The sequence below is a fragment of the Sciurus vulgaris genome (genome assembly GCF_902686455.1).
Source record: "Sciurus vulgaris genome assembly, chromosome: 17".
Classification (NCBI taxonomy): domain Eukaryota; kingdom Metazoa; phylum Chordata; class Mammalia; order Rodentia; family Sciuridae; genus Sciurus; species Sciurus vulgaris.
Genome location: NC_136478.1, coordinates 28,693,444 through 28,710,970, shown reverse-complemented (window position 1 = coordinate 28,710,970; position 17,527 = coordinate 28,693,444). Strand labels below are relative to the sequence as shown.

The following is a 17,527-nucleotide window of genomic DNA, read 5'->3' as shown; positions in this document are numbered from 1 at the left end:
GTACACAATTGTAGTTTTCTTACTTTGCTTCCCTGTATTTCCTAACCTTTCTGAAACACACACACACACACACACAATCAGGAAGTAAGAACAGTGCATCTTTTAAGAAAGGCAAAGAAAGAATGCAGTCAGAAGTGGGATATCCTGGACATCCTCAGAAGTACCTTGCTGAGGAGATGAATCATGTCAGGACTGACACTTGCACATGTCTGCGAGTTCCTGGGTGACTGTCATCATCAGGAAGGATTGGGTTTGTACCCAGGTGGCCAGGGTGCCAAGACTTACCAGCATTTGCTCAGTCCGTCTCTGATATCTGAAATTGCCATGTCAACCCTCCAAAGCACAGTGCCCCCAACACGTATGTTTTCCTAGTCTGCTCCCCAATCACGGCACAATGTGGATGAGATGACAACTTCTTATCTCCCTCACCTACCCAACTCCCTTTTTATCAAAGCACTACTCATACTCTAACATATGACCTAATTCATTTATTGCCTTGTATATTATTTATTATCTCTCTCCCCCTCTAGGAATGTAAGCCCCACGGAGGCAGAGATCTTTGTCTTGTTCACTACTGGATTCTAAGAACCCTCAACATGCCTGGGAGGCGATGGCTGCTCAAGAACCACGTGCTGGATGAAGGGCTCTTGACATCCGGAGAGGTCTGGGCTGTCTCAGGGCTCCGCAGTGTTCCCGAGCATTCCAGAAGGAGGCAGAGCCAAGCAGAGGACGGCCTCCACCCCTTCCTGCAGCACTGAGAGACCACCCCCCAGACAGGCCACCCACTTACATAGGAGGGTAGGAGGTGGTGTTCTTCACGGAGCTCCAGGGCTCTGCAGGCTGTGGTGGAGCGAACCTCAGGGATCCCAGAGGGGGCTTGGCAAAAGGGACCCCCAGGAAAACGGCCACAGGCTGGGCAGATCCCTCCAGGCTGACGTACTTCCCCAGGACTTTGCCATACACGGTGTCCACCACGGGTGGCGAGGAAGGGTGTCCTGCTGGACATGGGTGCAAATGAGGACATTAGAGGGGAAAGGCTAGTCCTGGGCTCCAGGTGGGTTTTGCCACATTCTAGGCATGTGACATTGAAAAAGTCATCTATACCCTCTAGGCCTTAGGATAAGGAAAATATCCAGCCCAACTAAAAGGGTTTAGTGAAGAACTGAGGATTAAGGTACAAATGTGTCCAGACAAAAGTCAATGAAAAAAGGAGGGCTTCTGGGAATGAACAAGGCCTTTGTTTCCCTCATAGAAGCTTCTGGAAGCATGGACCCACTAGGGTCCTGGTGCAGAGCTGCATGCTGGTTGAGGAGATGACCACGAGGGGGCCCTGTTCTCAGGAGGGCTGACCTTCTGGGGAGAAGACATACTTGATTTGGTGCTGGGAAGAAGGAGGCATGTTCTGGTGAGGGGACCAGCGAGGGGCTGCAGGAGGGAGAAGAGGGAGCAAGGCCTTCTGATCACAGGGAGCTGGGACTTGCAGAGTGTAGGGGAGAATGAGGGAGATGGAAGCGGGGCTAAACAGGAATAAGAGAGAGTGCAGAGTCCAGATAATCAGAGACAGGGAGACACAGGGCCTGGCTGGGAACTGGTGATGGGCTGTGGAGACAGGGGGAGTCCAGGTGGAGGGGAGCTAACTCTGGAATGAGCAGGGGCTGGTCAGGAAGGGCCTCAAGTGCCAGGCTAAGGCATCGGGTTTCACTTAGTGGACAAACAAGCAGCAGGAGCAATTCTGGAGTAAAGGACTCAATAAGTTTCTAGAACATTGTTTTGGAGGATCTGGCAGGGTCACCAAAGGGGAGAGAGACTGGGCATCAGTTTGTGTCTGCTCTGTTCTCTCTGTTCTTGTGGAAGAGATCATTGGTCCTCATCTCCCTGCACCTTCTCCCAGACCTGGTTCCATCTGCTGTGGACTCACCTGATCTTTCCCAAGGCAGGTAGATTTCCATCATTCTATCATGGTCACCCCTGAAGTCGCCTCTTGTCTGGCCTCAATAACCTGAATTTGTCAGCGTACCCATCACAGACATGGTGACCTTCCTCTTGTCCTCCTAATTAATTCCCTTTAGATACAGACAATATGTCAACACTTCCCATAAAGGGAATGGCCAGAAAAGAAAAATTCTTAATCCAGATTTGGCCTAACCAAAGAGTCATTGGTCTGGGAAAGTTTTTATGGGAAGCCAGTTTACAAAATAGTGTCCATGTCTCGTGGTATCAGCGACCAGTTCCACTCTATGGACATTTAACTTTGTTCTTGAGGCTAATTATTACAAAAAACACCAGGATGAGCTTTCTGCAGACATAGACATATGATCGCCAACTTAAAATGTTCTGACTTATGGGCTGTTTTGGTTTTATAATCATGTGCTTGTCGAGGCATAACAGCACCTTAAGGGAGGAGCACTTGAAAATCAAGAGAAATGGCAAATACACAGGAAATGCTATATGGAATGCCAAGTTATGAAACCATTTCCATGCCTCATGTGATAAAGAGCGAACCTCATGATTGTTTCCTTTTGTTGTTGTGGTTAAGTATTACCAACAACGTCAAGATATGCTTTCTGGGAATCAAGCATATCTAAATGTCTATGGCTGGTGGGAGTGCACATCGCTGTTTAAAATTTTTATTATTTCTTTTTTTAATTTTTATTATTTCTGACAACAGGGGATGGAGAGATAGCTCAGTTGGTAGAGTGCTTGCCTTGCATGCACAAGGCCCTGGGTTCAATCCCCAGCACCGCAAAAAAAAAAAAAAAAAAAATTATTTCTGACAACAAATATATATATACATATGCATAATTATGTTATATGCAGATGCCATTGCTTTTTAAATTTGTGCATGCAAAGATTTCTGCGCCGAAGATACATTTCTTTTTTATAATTAGGAGAATATTTTTATGGAGATATAGCTGAGGAATTTGAGGAGGACTTGGGAGCTGACCAGATTATGAGGGCAGAGTAAGGGAAAGAACACTGAAGAGCAACCTTGTTAGGCAGGGTCACTGGGGAAGTCAGTGAGATACCCTGGCAAGAGGCCACAGGACCAGGCACCTCCAGACTGGAAGGAGGTTGGTGAGGGGGCAGGGGATCATCCCCCTGAAGGTGAGGGTGCACACCATGGCTGTGTGTGACTCACTGTAGGGGCCAGGGTGACAGGAGGGCAGGAGCTGAGAAGGAAGCACAGAGGCAGCTTCAGCTGAGATTGGGAGCACCCTCCAGAGAGGTGGCAGGAGGAGGGCAGAGCCTCGGGAGCCCAGGGAGAAGGAGGAGGGGCTGGGTGGGTGCTGAGTGCTTTAAAGACGTGGAGGAGGGTGAAGTCTGAGCAGAAATCACTGGGTGTGGCCTGAGTTAGCTCGGTGATAATCTTTTATCCAAATGTACTGGGTAGAAGCCAGATTGCCCAGAGTGGAAATATGGGTAGGTGGACTGGCATAAATAAGCAACCGTGGTTACCTCGAACATCTTGTGGAATGTGCATACACTGAGCACTTTTGGTATGGTGTGCCAGATGTGGACTCTAGTTCTTTCACGTTATTCCTCAAAACATCTTGCTAGGTAAGTGTTAATATTCCTAATTAACAGATGAGCAGACAGGATTTGGAAGCAGCCAGTAGGGACTTCCTAAATATGGAAATGAGGTGGCATTCCCATGGGTAAACAGCACTGAGGGAATGTTCTCCAAATTAGGTTCCTTTCTTACTCTGCCTTGCCCTCAGCTCCAGACCTCTCACAGTGTCGTGTAGTCAGAAAGAAGATAAAGTCCAGACCGGACCTGGACTGTCAGACCACCATGGCCAGAGCTGGTTCTGGATTAAAGAAAATTGGGGCACGATTTGCCAGCTGAACTTGGGAGAATGTATTTCCCTCTGGGTCTCAATTCCTCTGCCCATGAAAAGGCACAGATGTATGCCGTGGTCCCTTGCTGCACCAGTGTATCAAACACTGATTTATTTTCTGTATATAATGCTTTGATCTATAAGTCTTTGCTCATCCTGAAGGAACTGTCTCTCCAGGGTCCAAACACTAAAGAGCTCACACACCTCTATCTGGTTCTCATACCTTGGGCCTGTATCCACCTGCTTACACCACCTGCTTACACCAGGTACAGACACCCAGAGAAGTCCTTGTGCCCCAAATAACCCCAACTAGCCAAATCTCCTGTCTCACCTCTTCCTTTCAGGAAAAACCACAACAGAGGCCCTCCCCCACTGCCCCTTCTCTCTCTCCCTCCAGCCTGACCTTGGTACATCTCCTTGTGCACCCTCACCCCAGTGGTCTTTGGAAATGTGAGTGGAAAACTATCTTTTCAATGGCCAAGGGCTCCTGGTCTGATATATGTCAAATTTCCTAATAAAACACTGAATTTTAGATCAATATCTTTACCCCTTTTCACCTCCTCCAGACCAAGCATGTTCTAAGTGCTTTAGAAAGAAGCATCCATTTTATCTTCCCTATAGCCCAATGAGTGAGGTTATTTAGAGGTGGGGTAACTCAGGCACAGTAAAGTTAACTACCTCACCCAGTGACACCCAGCTCTGGCCAGATCGAGACTGACCATCCAAGGTAAAAGAAACTGAACTCATTAATTTCCCATGTGCAAAGCATGAAATTTTCTCTATGTTCTCCTGCATCTGACACCTGTAAATGGGGTCTCCCAATGTTTATCAGTCCCTCCACTGCATCTCAGCACAACCAGAGCTGGCTGGGTTTGGCTGCTCCCAAGTCCAACTCCAAAGGAAGAGCTGTAGGACCAAACACTCATGCCCTTTGCTCTACATGCATCTCTGCCCACTTGGGCCCAGGACAAGGATTTTCATATCTGACCTCCCCTGCCCTACCCCACAGATATTTGTATTTCAGATAGACTCACCCCAAGCAGTGCAAGCAAAAAGAGAGGCCAAGAACACAAAACAGAGGCACATCCTGGAAAGGCAGCAGCTTCTGAGAGCAACAAGAACTCCATGTGACCCAGAAGTTGTGCATTGGCCCCACCCCAGGGCTGGAGACCCACCCTGAATCTTGCCCATCCAGCCCAACTGCATAATCTGAAATGATAGGCCTCCCTCTTTAAAAGAGCTCCCCTTTCTCCAATTGTGACTGCTAAGCCACACCCAAGCAGTTTGTCCTTTTTTATCTCAAGAGTCCCTACCTAACTCTCAGATTATAGATGGCCACAAATTTTTCCAACAACTTATTACACATGGGTTTCTTCCTTGAAGAACTCTAACCTCAGTGCACTGGGAGCTTCCCTGTGCACACAGGACTCACCATGGGTAGTGGCAACAGGGGAGAGATTTCCACAAGCCAAGGAAGAAACCCTCCGAGAAAACCACCCTGCCGGCACCTTGATCTTGCACTCCAGCCTCCAGAACCCTGAGAAAATAAATTCTGGTGATTTAAATCACTTAGTCTGTGGCATGTTGCTATGGCAGCAAAAGCAGACTGCAGTATGATCCCAACCCAACTCTTCTCTTCTTGCTCAGAGGAATCTCAGGTCCAGAGAGGAGTAAGGTTGCCTCAGTTCACACAGTAACTCAATGTGAAAGTCAGGACGAGAGCTCAGGCCTTTCACTTCTACTGGCTGGGGGCCAGTAACTACTTCTCAGGTTTAATGCACCAGGGAGCTGTTCAAACTCACAGCCTAATCACAAGGCAAAATACTTGGATTTTGTACAGAGTGGCATTATCAGTTCATTGGCCCAGGATAAGGTGGGCAGGGTTGAAAGTTTACAAAAGGCCAGAGTAGGTGACAGGGCCTAGGCAGAGGTCACTTAGCAAGCCCACCGTTGCCCAGGGCAGACCAATATTGACATAAGAGGCACTGGGTAACCAACAATCAGAAAGCACACACCAGCCCCAAATCAGCTCCTGGGCTCCTGCCCAACACCACAGGCCAGGCTGAAACAAAGTTTCTGGAGACCCAGATTCAAATAGAGATGCTCATTCCACCCCTGTGGCAGGAGGTGGGGAAGCCCTCTCGGGGGGGAGGGCTTTGGGACACTAGGATGTGTCCCCAGAAGTGACTGACTCTTACAGAGGTTAATCTGGGTAGGGGTTCCTCCCTTACTTTTATCTGGGAAAGAGGCATAATTCATTAAAAAATCCTAATCAAAAGCTCCCCATTCCTGTCCACTTGGGGTGATATGATGGGTCCTTGTAAGTAGAAAACAAGGCTGTTTCCAATTCCTGAGCACAACACACACACACAAACACACACACACACACACACGCATTTACCATCCTACCTTTTACACACACACACACATACACGCATTTACCATCCTACTTTCTCTCTAGCCAGCTGCCCTTTGGAATCTGGCAAGCAGCCCTGACCCTCAGCCTGTGAACACTGTATGGTGCTTTCCTAGGAAACATCAAAGGCAGGACTGGATTACTCTCCCAATCTCCTGCTGAATGGCAGGCCTGCTGGTGGTTCAAGCACACACAGGCAGCCTCTCCTCGCCCTCGCCTGCCCTGGCTGCAGCCCGATGCTCTGGCTGGCTCATGATGACTCTGCTGAAATGAGGGCTGAGCGGGAGCCTCCCAAGACTCACGCCAGCTCTCACGGTCCCTCAACAGGCCTAATTCCCCTGAGTCACTTGAGCTACAGGTGACTCGTCCCTGTGTGAAGTTGCAGTTGGCTGGGGTCCGTGCTTTTCCTTTGGGGGATCTCTGAGCTCTCCCAGGTGGAACAATCTGACTGGGAGAACAACCTTCTAGGAATAGTCCTAACGTCCTAAACTGTTGAGGAAGACTTTGGAAAATATTTGCTTCTCCAGGTTCCAAATTAACCCCCCATATCTTCCCACATCCATTAATTTACTCAACAGACAAACATGGAGAACAGGCATCGGACAAGAGCAAAGCCATGTCCTCCTGGGCCCTTCACCCAGCCCTCCTGCTAGTCATGGAGTCAATGAGTTGGGGACTGTGCTGGAGGACCCTGCACTGGGAGACCAGAAGACTGGGAACCCACCAGGTGACACTTGGGGATCCTTTCTAAGCAGGAGCTCAGGGGAGGGTAGCTCTGCACACGCTGCTTTCACGCACACCTTACACCATGGCTGGAGCGCTGCGAAGCTAGAATCCCAGAGCGTTTCCCTGGGGAGCCCAGGAGACACAGGCCGTGTTTCCGGAACCTGCATTCTCCTCACACTAATGTCACATTTGTTTGCCATCGTGCAAGTTGCCAGATTCTAAATGGAGTCACTCATCTCAAGTCTCGACAAAATAAAATAAAGTAAAATAAAATTATAATAGAAAAGGAAAGGAAAGAAAATAGAATAGCTGAGGAATTGTGAAAGGGAGGATCTCACGCCTGTGTGCCCAACGATGAGGGCTAACAGGAAAAACTCTTCCAGAACCACAAGGCTGCCCAAAGGCCACCACAACCTCAGGCACAGAATGTGCTGTAGGATCCCAGCCTGCTGCTGTCTGCCCAGCCCTGCCCTGGTGCCACCCTTGACATTGGCCATGAAACCTCTGTTGCTCATGCTGTGGCCAAAGACCAGTGCTTCCAGAGAGCTTGTGCGACCCTCCTCACGTTGCCCTGAGTCTCCCCCCACCAGCCTCCATGCGCCACCCTCTCCACGTGGTGCTGGCTCCCACTGCACTGCACCCGCTTGTGCCAAGTACATGTTATCCATTTAAGAGTCTCACTCTCTGTTTATTCAAACGATGACACCATGTCAGTGTATTGTCTGTGGTATGGCTAGTAGTTTCTAAGACAGGTTTTCATTTTTACTTTATTTTAGCAAGGGTCTTTTACACCATTTCTGTAGGTGGAAGATCTCTATTGCTTGCAATAAATTAAAGGTCAGCATGGAAAAGAATTTTTTTTAAATAAAATCATGGTAAAATTAAAGGTAAGTAAGGAATTATAAGTAATGATATATTTAGTTTACAGAAATGTAGATCTGAAAATAAGTCACTCAGTATGAAAAGGGAACTTTGGTCATTTATTAACATAGACGGTGACAACCGTAAGGAATTTCCACGGAACCACGCCAGACACGGGAAATCACATAAGGGAATTTATTAAGCAAACAATGTCTCCCTGCAGGGTAAGAGGGAAAATGAGAGGAACAGAGAAAGGAAAAGAAAGGGCGCACACTAGAGAGAGTGGAAAGCCAGGAAGATAGAGAAAAGTGTTGTAGGATAGACAGAATGGAAAAAAGATGGCGGGGAAGCTATAGTAAGCAGTTGAATTCTGCCGGGCTAACAGGGGACCAATATCGGAGAAGGATACTTGCAAGCTGACTGATGAACCAGTAGCTAGCCAGGATGTTCACAGATTGACAAGTGGTTGGGAGGCGGGCAAAATGGCTGTACCTGGTGGGTAGGGGAGCAGCTTTATACATTACAACAACCTTGACCACCATCATGGTGACACACTAGGTGACACGCCTGGTTTTGTTGAGGGGTCTCATCACAGCAGTCATTTCCTGGAGCTTCAGGGATGACATTCAGATCATCAGACTGAAACTATACGGCATTTCCACCTTCCAATGCTCTTGATGCTGCGTTATAAAAAGCGGGTCAGACTCCCTGGGCTCAATCCAGTTCTAAGATTGTGTCAGAGTGTCTGAGAGAAATTTGGGCCTATAGGAGGAGGGGGAGCTGCACTCCTTATAACACCCTGAAGGACACAAGCTCCTGGCATTCAGTGAGAAGAAGTTATGAGCGAGAGGAGGGTCAGCTACAGTAGCAAATAGGCCCAAATTTCAGTGGCCTCTTTGGCCTACGTGAAGAGCTAGAGTGCTGTGGCACCCCCCACGTGGTCTTCATGGATTGTGACCCGGGTGCTGGCAGGCTTCCTGTAAAGGGAGGGTGGTAAATATGGAGGTTTTGAGGGCCACTCCCCAGCTCTGCTGCTGAAGTGGGAGCAGCCCTAGAGAGCATGCTAGCACATGGGCAGGGTGTGTTTCCATACAGCTGTGTTTTTATAAATAGACACTGGGCCAGATTTGGCCCTTGAGTTGCAGTTTGCTGACTCCAATCTCAACTCTAGTGACTTTGCATCTTTAACTTGTCGTTTCCTCCATTGTCATGGGTGGTCACTGCAGTCAGCTGGAAGCAGAGGAACATGGAGGAGCGACCTTGGGGGCTCCAGGGTCCGGCCTGAATGAGGCTCTCTGGCCTGCCAATCACATCCCATGGGAGGGACCCATCACAAGGGAGGCTGGGAAGTGTGGTCTGTATGTGGCTAAAGAAATCGGGACAGATTTAGTGAACTCCCAGGAATCCTTGCCACAAATATACATTAAATGATGGATTTCATATTAGGAATTGTTTTTCTAATACACAACAAAATAAATGCATATCCCTTATATTTAGTCTGTACACCATCAGAAAGACCCTGCCAAACTCCAGGAATAAAGGCACTGCACTTTAATAGACAATGAATTTTCTATTTGTTTGAATCAAATCACCAGAACCTGATTGTAAAACCAGAGTTGCTAGGGTTACTCTCTCAAGGTTTTCTTTAGCCTTTTAATACAAAAGGAAAAAAAAAAAAAGATAATTGAGCAAGACATGCAAAAATTTAGATCTATACAAACCAGGATTGAATTGTAACCCATAAAGGGTTCCATAAAAGTTGACTATATATTATAAACATCTGGGTCAAAAGTGTTCTCGAAATAGAAAAATGTTTTGTGTGTTTTCTTGCCCTAGTAATTCATCTGCGTTTATATCTGTTAATGCTCAAAACTGTCCATGATGTCACCTGAGGGTACTGGGGGGGAAGGGATGGGAGAGATGGGAAGGATTTGGGAGGAGTAGAGATGAGAGGACATTAGCAGTGGTGCAGGCAGCCTTGGGCACTTCCTGGGGGGCCAGTTGGACTGGAAAGATGAGAGATCTTGAATGCCAGCCTATGAAAAGACTTCATGCCCAGACAATAGGGGAACATTGAATGGCTTTAATTCAGGGATCTACAAGATGAAAAAGGGTGTTTCCAAAGGCAGCATCTGACAGAAGTGGGCAAGACTTTTGGAAGCACCAGCAGAGGAACACTAGACACTCACTGGAAGGGGGAAGATGAGCCCTCCTTTTCAAACATGGTTAAGTCCTCTGCGTGGGAAAGCTTCACTTTCGGCTTGCACAAGACTCAACAAGAATAAGTGGCATTCTCTTCTACTAAGTTAAAGTGCACAAAAGTGCCTAATCCTGGGATCCATTGGTGCTGATCTCTTTTCACTTTGGAAGGTCACAGGGGTGATGAAATCTCCAGGACATTTTGCGGGCTGATTGACAGTTGAGAGAGAATGCAACCCTTCCTAGATTCTCTAATGTGCTGTCTGTCCCCACTTTGTCTTCTATGGACACAGGCCATGAGCACCTCTGTGTAGGTATAGGGTGGTTGAGGGGAACGGTGGTCGCTACACTCTCTTACTGCATTCTGTCCAACACGGAAGGTCCTCAAGGGTCTTCAAGTTACTCACGTACATTTTTTTTTTTTTTTTTGAGATGGGATCTCACTATGCTGCCAAGGCTGACCTTGAGCTTCTAGGCTCAAGTGATCCTCCTGCTTCAGCCTCCTAAGTAGCTAGAACTGCAGGCAGGTATTGCTGGACCCAGACAAAATGTCACTTTGACCAGCCACTAGCATACAAACCAAGTTGTACAAATTCAAACCAGTTACTCAAATTGCACCTACTGAACTGGCAAGGATTTTTTTCCACTACTCTGTCAGTCCTGGTGCCAAGTATTGACAAGAGTATGGAGAAACATACTTTTGAGGGGGCAATTTGGTAAAGGGGCATCTTCTTTATGCAAGATAACTATATTAACTATGTTCTTTATTTCTCTCTTCTAATGTTTTAATATCAAACTGCTTGCTGACCAAGAGTTGGCTAATTCCTAAAGACAGAGAACCTCTCACCTCCAAGCATTCCTTTTCTGTACAAACTATCCAATCCAGGGCCTTCATCTTTTTATTAAGCTCTCATCCTCTGGACCACTGCCTGCCTTAATCACTATTGGGGTAGATACTGGATGGAACAGCCTCTATGTCCCAGAACCCACTGGAATTATTCAGTCTAACAAATCCTAAGCCTACTTTCCTCACCTAACCTCTCCCTCTCTCACAATAAGGCCTCTGGTTGACAGGTCTTCCACCTGCTGTACGACCCCATTGCTTTCCCATGTGCCCCCCCCCCCACGTGCACAGAGTGCCACTTGACTTGGGAACCAAGAGTAACGAACTCTGTTCAACAGCAGTATCTTCATGGTCTTGCCATGTCTACAAAATAATTAAACCTATATTTCAAAACACTATTGAGAAGAATAATTCTGAGTGAGTCCAGTGATGTGTGAGATGTTCACACGAAGGAGATTGACAGTAGCAAATAATCTGAACTGTTCTCAATGACCAACCACAGTAAATGATGGGATAACTTGTTGAGTATTCACACTCCAGGCTGCAATGTAGCTGTCAAAAGTGCAAAGAAACATTGTTTTGAGATATTATGTTAAGAACACAAGTCACCATTTCCTGTGAAAGAAGGGGTATCTGTAGATTTCTGTCCCAAGACAGTAAAGTTTTTAAAAGTACAAACCCATCCGGACAAACAATGAGGAGACCATGACAGCATTTTGGAAGCTGGAAGGTCAATGGAGCAACCAGGCTAGAGCAGAGAAGGTGAAAGTCAGTGAGTGGGAAGGAGGAAGACCACCAGCAAATACAAATGTAGAATGGAGACAGCAAAGGACTCTCTGGATTGCAAGGTAATAGGGACCCGTATAAATGGGGGTGCAAGTAACACCCACACACTGTTGAGATCTACCACCAGGGCAAAGCCCCTCAGGCTCTCTGCTCCCCAGTCCCAGAACAGGCTTTTGAAACTCTAACCATCTAATTATGTCCAAGCATCAGTAATCCTCAGTAGGGGTCAATCTAATGTGATTTCTGTCCAGATATCTGAGTTTCAAAATAAAGAAGTTTCCTGAAGTTCAAGGACATGGGCCGCAGTAACGATGATTCTTGATGAAGTTCATGCCTGGTCACCTTGGTGGTGGTCATGATGATGGACAAGGGTGTCCTGATTCTTAAATTACCAACCAACCATCTGTGATCCTCTTTTCTAAGTAAGTGACCTATTTAGGGGCATGCACTTCTGTAAATTAATTGTTTCATACAATAACATTAATCAAGGAGATCTACAGTATAAAAAAGAATCAAAGGGCAGCAGTTATTCTGAGAACACCAAGTATTGACAGCCTTATCAAATGATTCTTACTTTGCTGGTAGAGGGAATATTGTTGCAAATCCTTTAGGAGAATTTGGGGGGTGGTCTCTGCCAGAGTTAATGTATGGAGCAACTCTGACCCAGTAAGGCTACTCTTAGGTATTTATCTAAGGGAAATAATACATGTATATTCTCATTTGAAATCGTGCTCTAGAATAATTATGGCCACGATTTGTTTGTAATAACCTCCAACTAGAGACTATAAGCTAATTATGTATCCTCCTCAAATTCCTATGCTGAAGATTCCAACATGACTGACTGTATTTGAAGATAAAGCATTTATGGAGATAATTAAGGTTAAATGAGTCCTAAGAATGTGTCTGAATCAAGTGGAATTGATGTCCCTATGAAGAGAAATGACACCAGAGGACCAACATTAGAACCATATTTGAGGATGCTGGAACTGCTAGCAGTATATAAATGATGTACAAAATATCACTTAATATGATAGTATCCTTTTAAATGAGGTGAGTTCCATTTCCTAGTTGTTCACGTTTCCCAGTATCAACGAAGCCTTCTGTAGTAGCAGAGGCTGTGGAATTCCCAGTTTGCCTGCCTGTGTCCTGGTCCTCTCCCTAGGGCCACGGAGCTGCCCTTGAGCAGTCACAGATGAGAGCTGGTATATACGCACCTGCCTTCCTCCCTTCTCTGCAGTGTCTCTGATGTTGGTTTTCTATCATCTCTTGAGGTGGGCTGACCTCATTCTTCCTCTAGGAACCTGCATGTCACTCCTGCATCCATGGACTCCCACATGCCCTTCCTCCTTTCACTCCTTCCTCAGTGCTTCCTGAAATCACCTCCCAGAAACAACAACACTCAAATCCTTATCTTGGGGTCTACTCTTGTGTAGAGGCCCATTATGCTGGGCCTCTGTGACACTATTATGAGGTGTGTCCACATTGAAGATCGTCACCTATTTATGATGAATTGACCACTTTGTTTTCCTTATTTTTCTTTTTGCTCTTTATTAACATAGCCTCCCAACTTTCCTTTTGAGATCTGTGTGGTGTGTCTTTTTCCTTCTCCCAACCTACCTGTGTCCTTACATTTACATGTATTTCCACCAAAGTTTGTTTTGGAAGTCAAGACTGATGATTCCATAGGACCCCCAAAAAAGTGTGAGCTTTGTTACATGCATTGTTGAGGTTTCTGTGGGGCCAGGGCAGGCCTCTGCAGCAGCTCCAACGTGGCTTCAGAGAGCAGTGGAAGGACACTGGTCCCGGGGTGATGTGGTTAGGGTAAGGGACACTGTAGGCTTTAGGAGGCCTAGATTTTCCGCAGTTAATCATTCACCAAGCCACCCCTGCCCAGGAGAACCTCCCTCTTCATCCTCCTCTCTCCGAGAGGATGGACTCATCTCCAGTCCAAGACACAGACATGGTTTTGGCCTCCAAAAGAATATTTATTCTCCATAATGAAGCCACAGGTACCAACATCCCTGCTCCCTGGCCTCTGCCCACTCCCCTGCACAATTCTCCAGCTGCCCAGAAGATGCCTTTCTGGATGGTTTTGGTGGAATGCACTGCCTGGTGACGCCAGTCTCCTGAGGTTGGCTCAGCCACCCATTCACAGCTCCACATGCTCTCTAGTGGGAGGTTTCTTTGATGTCTCCTTGGCCCTGAGCTCAGTCCAGAAAGTCACTTCCTTGTCTTTCAGCCCCTGGGCTGCCTGGGTGGTGGTGCCGATCTGCAGGTACCCTTCCTTCTGGTCGTACTCTGGCCAGTGGGGCAGTCCCTTTCCATTGGGGTTCCTGGGGACAGAATCAAATATAAATTCCCCAAATCTGCTATTGGTCGCCACATTTCTCTGAGATTTACAGGAATCCCTGGCTTATCTCTTCCAAAGACACAAACACATACAGAGATGACTATTTCCTCATTTCCTGGTGCAGCCTGTATATTCCTTGTCAGAGGGCTCTAGTGAAAAGATTTGGGATTTGATCACTTTCCATTAAATAGGCCCTACCGCACTCAACCCCACTAACCCTGCTCCCTCTTTGCCACCAGCCTCACCCATTGCGAGCAAAGTCGGCCCAGAATTTCATGACCATCTTGCTGAGGTTGGTCTCTGCTTCTGAGGCACCCTCTACGGGGAAGAAGAAAAACATCCTTCATTATTCAAAGTGTGCTTCCTGGGCCAGCAGCAACAGCAGCAGCTGGGAGCTTCTATGAAATGCAGAATCCTGACCCTGACCCCATACCTACTGAGTGGAGAAGACCCTGTCACCTGGTGTGCTCTTTCAGCTTGAGAACGGCTGGGCTGGGACTCAGCAATGGGTGAGTTGCCTCTGTCTTCCCTACCCACCTGTCTACTCCTTCCCATTCAGGGTTGCTATGCTACACCCTGGAGTTTCCTCTATCTTGAAGGATTGTTGGCTCTTAGCTTCTTTTCTTCTCTCAATATCCTACATAGTTCTGAAAAATATCAGAATTTTCAATGTTCTAAGGAATCATCCAACTGGGCAATGTCCAGAGGTACTGGTGTGTCATGTTGAACAGTCATGAGAAAGCTCAAGAGTCATGTGCAACTGGTGAGAGTTAATTTATTAAAGACAATTTGTGAGAGGTTTTATTTAAACATTATATTGTTAAATATATTCTAGACAAAAATATGTGGATTTTAGACATATCAATAGATGAAGACTCATGGCACTGGATTCCAGGTTAGCAACAATTCTAACCTCCTCCTCACATTCTAATCTGCTCTTCTGAGTAGAAATCAAGCAGGACTATTTTTGCCATTGAGTAGGGTCCTGAAGGTGACATACAACCTCTCTTATTGCTGCCACAGACCAGGATTCTGAATGTGACTATGGCTCAGGGCACATGAATACACATCATCTTTCATGCATGTTAGAGCAGAAAAAAGGAGCATGGAGCTCAACCCTGATATAGTGAGTCAGAAAACTAAGATCAGAAGGGAAGGACAAATGAGCTCCAGGCCACCAAACCAAGATGGGAACCCACTCCTCCCAACTCGAAGCTCATAGTCAGAAAAAGCCATTACCTTTTAAAAATGGAGACCCAAATACTGAGAAGAGCTCATCCCCATGGTCTCCTATCACTGTCTTGGGTCTCGTGTCTGATGCGAAGCTCGGGCGATACTGAAATTCATACATGTAGGTGGGGGCTCCAGCATCTGAGAAGACATGGATTTGTGCACAGTTCCTGTTATCAGACACACAGTTGAATGGTCTCAAGGGCTCTGGCTGTGCAGGAAACCCCTGGGTATCAGCATGGGAGAGGATCAGAGTTTTTGGAAAGTTCCCCAACTCAGTGCTGCAGAGCTGATGAGGAAGTGGAATTTCAGCCATATTTGTATTGAATGATTCAGTGAATGAAAACAATGCACCCAATAGATATACTGAATGTATTCATTGATAACACACAATTGCACATTCATTTCAAGGATATCTACAGTATAATAGGTGTTTTCTATTTCAGCCTAATGATTTCCAGTGTTATTCTCAATCATTCAGAGAAGAATTGGGTAAATCCAAGCTGCTTGTCTGAAAATGAAGATGCTTAAATACAAATATAGATGCAGAGATGGAATATGCTCTTGTCTCTCGTGCTTCAGGAAACAACAAAATTCAGAGTCATATTTCAGTTACCTTGCCTATCCTGCTTCCTGCTTCAACCCATAAAGTGTTAAGGCATTAAATTGATAAGGCAATTTCAAAACTTGGAAGGGGTGAGAGAGGGCAAACTTGCCTCTCCTCACCTCTCTGCTCCTCCTCTTCCTAACCAGGCTCTACTAAAGCCACCCTGTCCAAGTCCCAAGAAGACGCCACTTTTCCTGCTGACTGGATCATCCAACCCACTGATCCCTGCTTCTGCAGACTTATTCAGGGACCCCTAGCCTGAAAACCTTGATGCATTGGTCATAATTTCTCACAGAGGAGTGACTCAGGGAGAGGGAGAATTAGGCCCCAAATCAGGCTGTTGGAGAAATTTTATAACTCCATGCCCCCATGGATACAGTAGGAAAATCAAAAAATGCAGAAAAAGTAAAAAAGGAAAACAATACTTATAATCCCATCACTCAGACAAAGCTGCTTCTGTATTTTAACACATATACCTAATTGTGTAATATTATATGTTATTTTGTAATATGACATAATCATTACTTCCTATTATTAAATATTCATCACCAAATGTATTTAACAATAGATGCTGTCACTATATAAAGATGAAGAATAAGTTACTTAATCATCACTCTTAGTCTGCACCACTGCACCCTTGGTTCATCAAGAAGTACTGCTTAGAAGAAGCATTATTCTATGACTCTCCAATCCATTTAATGAACATCTACTTCAAGGTCAAACAGAGCTTGCTGAAAGGAAGCGTAACCTTGTCTCGGTCATTTGATCATTTTAGACAGGAATTCAGAGCTTAACCAGAAATGAATGAACTTTTGTGAATGAGAGAATTTACCTTAGGAAGCATACTAAGAAATATTTTAAAGCTTTTTGCCTAAAAACACTGATGTGTATAAAATTCCTATAATCACAATGTAAGTCTTCAAAGGAAAATTGGTTTGGGAAATTACCATTAGGAGCAACAAGAGAAGCAAAGACAATGGAACACTATCAAGAGGCCACAGATTTGCCTTAGAGGGGTTGTAGAAGGAGAAGAGCGGGGAAAGGGCCCAGAAAGCATGTTTCAAGAAATGACTTAAAACTCAAATCTGGGATAGATGCCAAAACCTAGATATGGAAAGCATAGACGTCTCCACTCAACTTGAACCAATGCACAAAATGATCAAACAATCAAAAATCAAAGACAAAAAATATTCCAAGAGCATGAAGAGATGAGAAACAGGTCACATACGCAGATATGCCAAAACAACATCAGCACATTTCTTAGAAGAAATTCTGTGATCAGAGGAGACTGATGGGAAAAAAATACCAACATAGAATACCTTACCCAGTAAAAATGTGTTTCAGAAATAAGGGAGAAATAAAAAAAGTTGGAATAGATGAGGGTGAAGAGTCACAGACTGAAGGTATAGAAAACCTCTTTAGTGAAAGAATAGAAGAAAATTTCCCAAAGCTTGGGAAAGACATGGACATCCAGATACAGAAGGGTTTTAGAATCCCAAATGAACAGGACAGAAAAGAACCTCTCCACAGCATATAGTTAAACTGCCAAAAGTAAGAAACAAAGAAAAAATGTTAAAGTTTGCAAGGAAGATGTACCAAGTCATATTTAAAGGCAACCCTGTCAGAATAACAGTAGATTTCTAAGCAGAAACTCTTAAAACTTTAGCAA

General features: G+C 45.7%; 2 protein-coding genes across 6 annotated transcripts in view; both read right to left on the bottom strand.

The window, feature by feature from the left end:
- LOC306649064 (liver carboxylesterase 1-like) overlaps window positions 1–5,015 on the bottom strand; it is a 29,143-nt gene extending 24,128 nt beyond the window's left edge. For 2 of the 3 annotated variants that reach the window (XM_079119694.1, XM_079119695.1), the window contains exons 1-2: window positions 4,874–5,015; window positions 791–998 (exon numbers count right to left, since the gene is read on the bottom strand). In XM_079119694.1, the coding sequence (XP_078975820.1) occupies window positions 791–998; window positions 4,874–4,925 (260 nt within the window). In that variant the 5' untranslated portion in view covers window positions 4,926–5,015. The remainder of the gene's footprint in view (window positions 1–790; window positions 999–4,873) is intronic. The other variant, XM_079119696.1, reaches the window with a different exon arrangement.
- The window catches only part of LOC306649067 (liver carboxylesterase 1-like), a 162,535-nt gene that overhangs the window by 116,321 nt on the left and 28,687 nt on the right, over window positions 1–17,527 (bottom strand). For 2 of the 3 annotated variants that reach the window (XM_079119702.1, XM_079119701.1), the window contains exons 12-14: window positions 15,261–15,392; window positions 14,267–14,339; window positions 13,633–14,004 (exon numbers count right to left, since the gene is read on the bottom strand). The exons of the other annotated variant lie outside the window; for it this stretch is intronic. In XM_079119702.1, coding sequence (XP_078975828.1) covers window positions 13,821–14,004; window positions 14,267–14,339; window positions 15,261–15,392 — 389 coding nt within the window. In that variant the 3' untranslated portion in view covers window positions 13,633–13,820. Of the gene's footprint in view, window positions 1–13,632; window positions 14,005–14,266; window positions 14,340–15,260; window positions 15,393–17,527 lie in introns of those variants that run through there. 3 annotated transcript variants of the gene reach the window in all.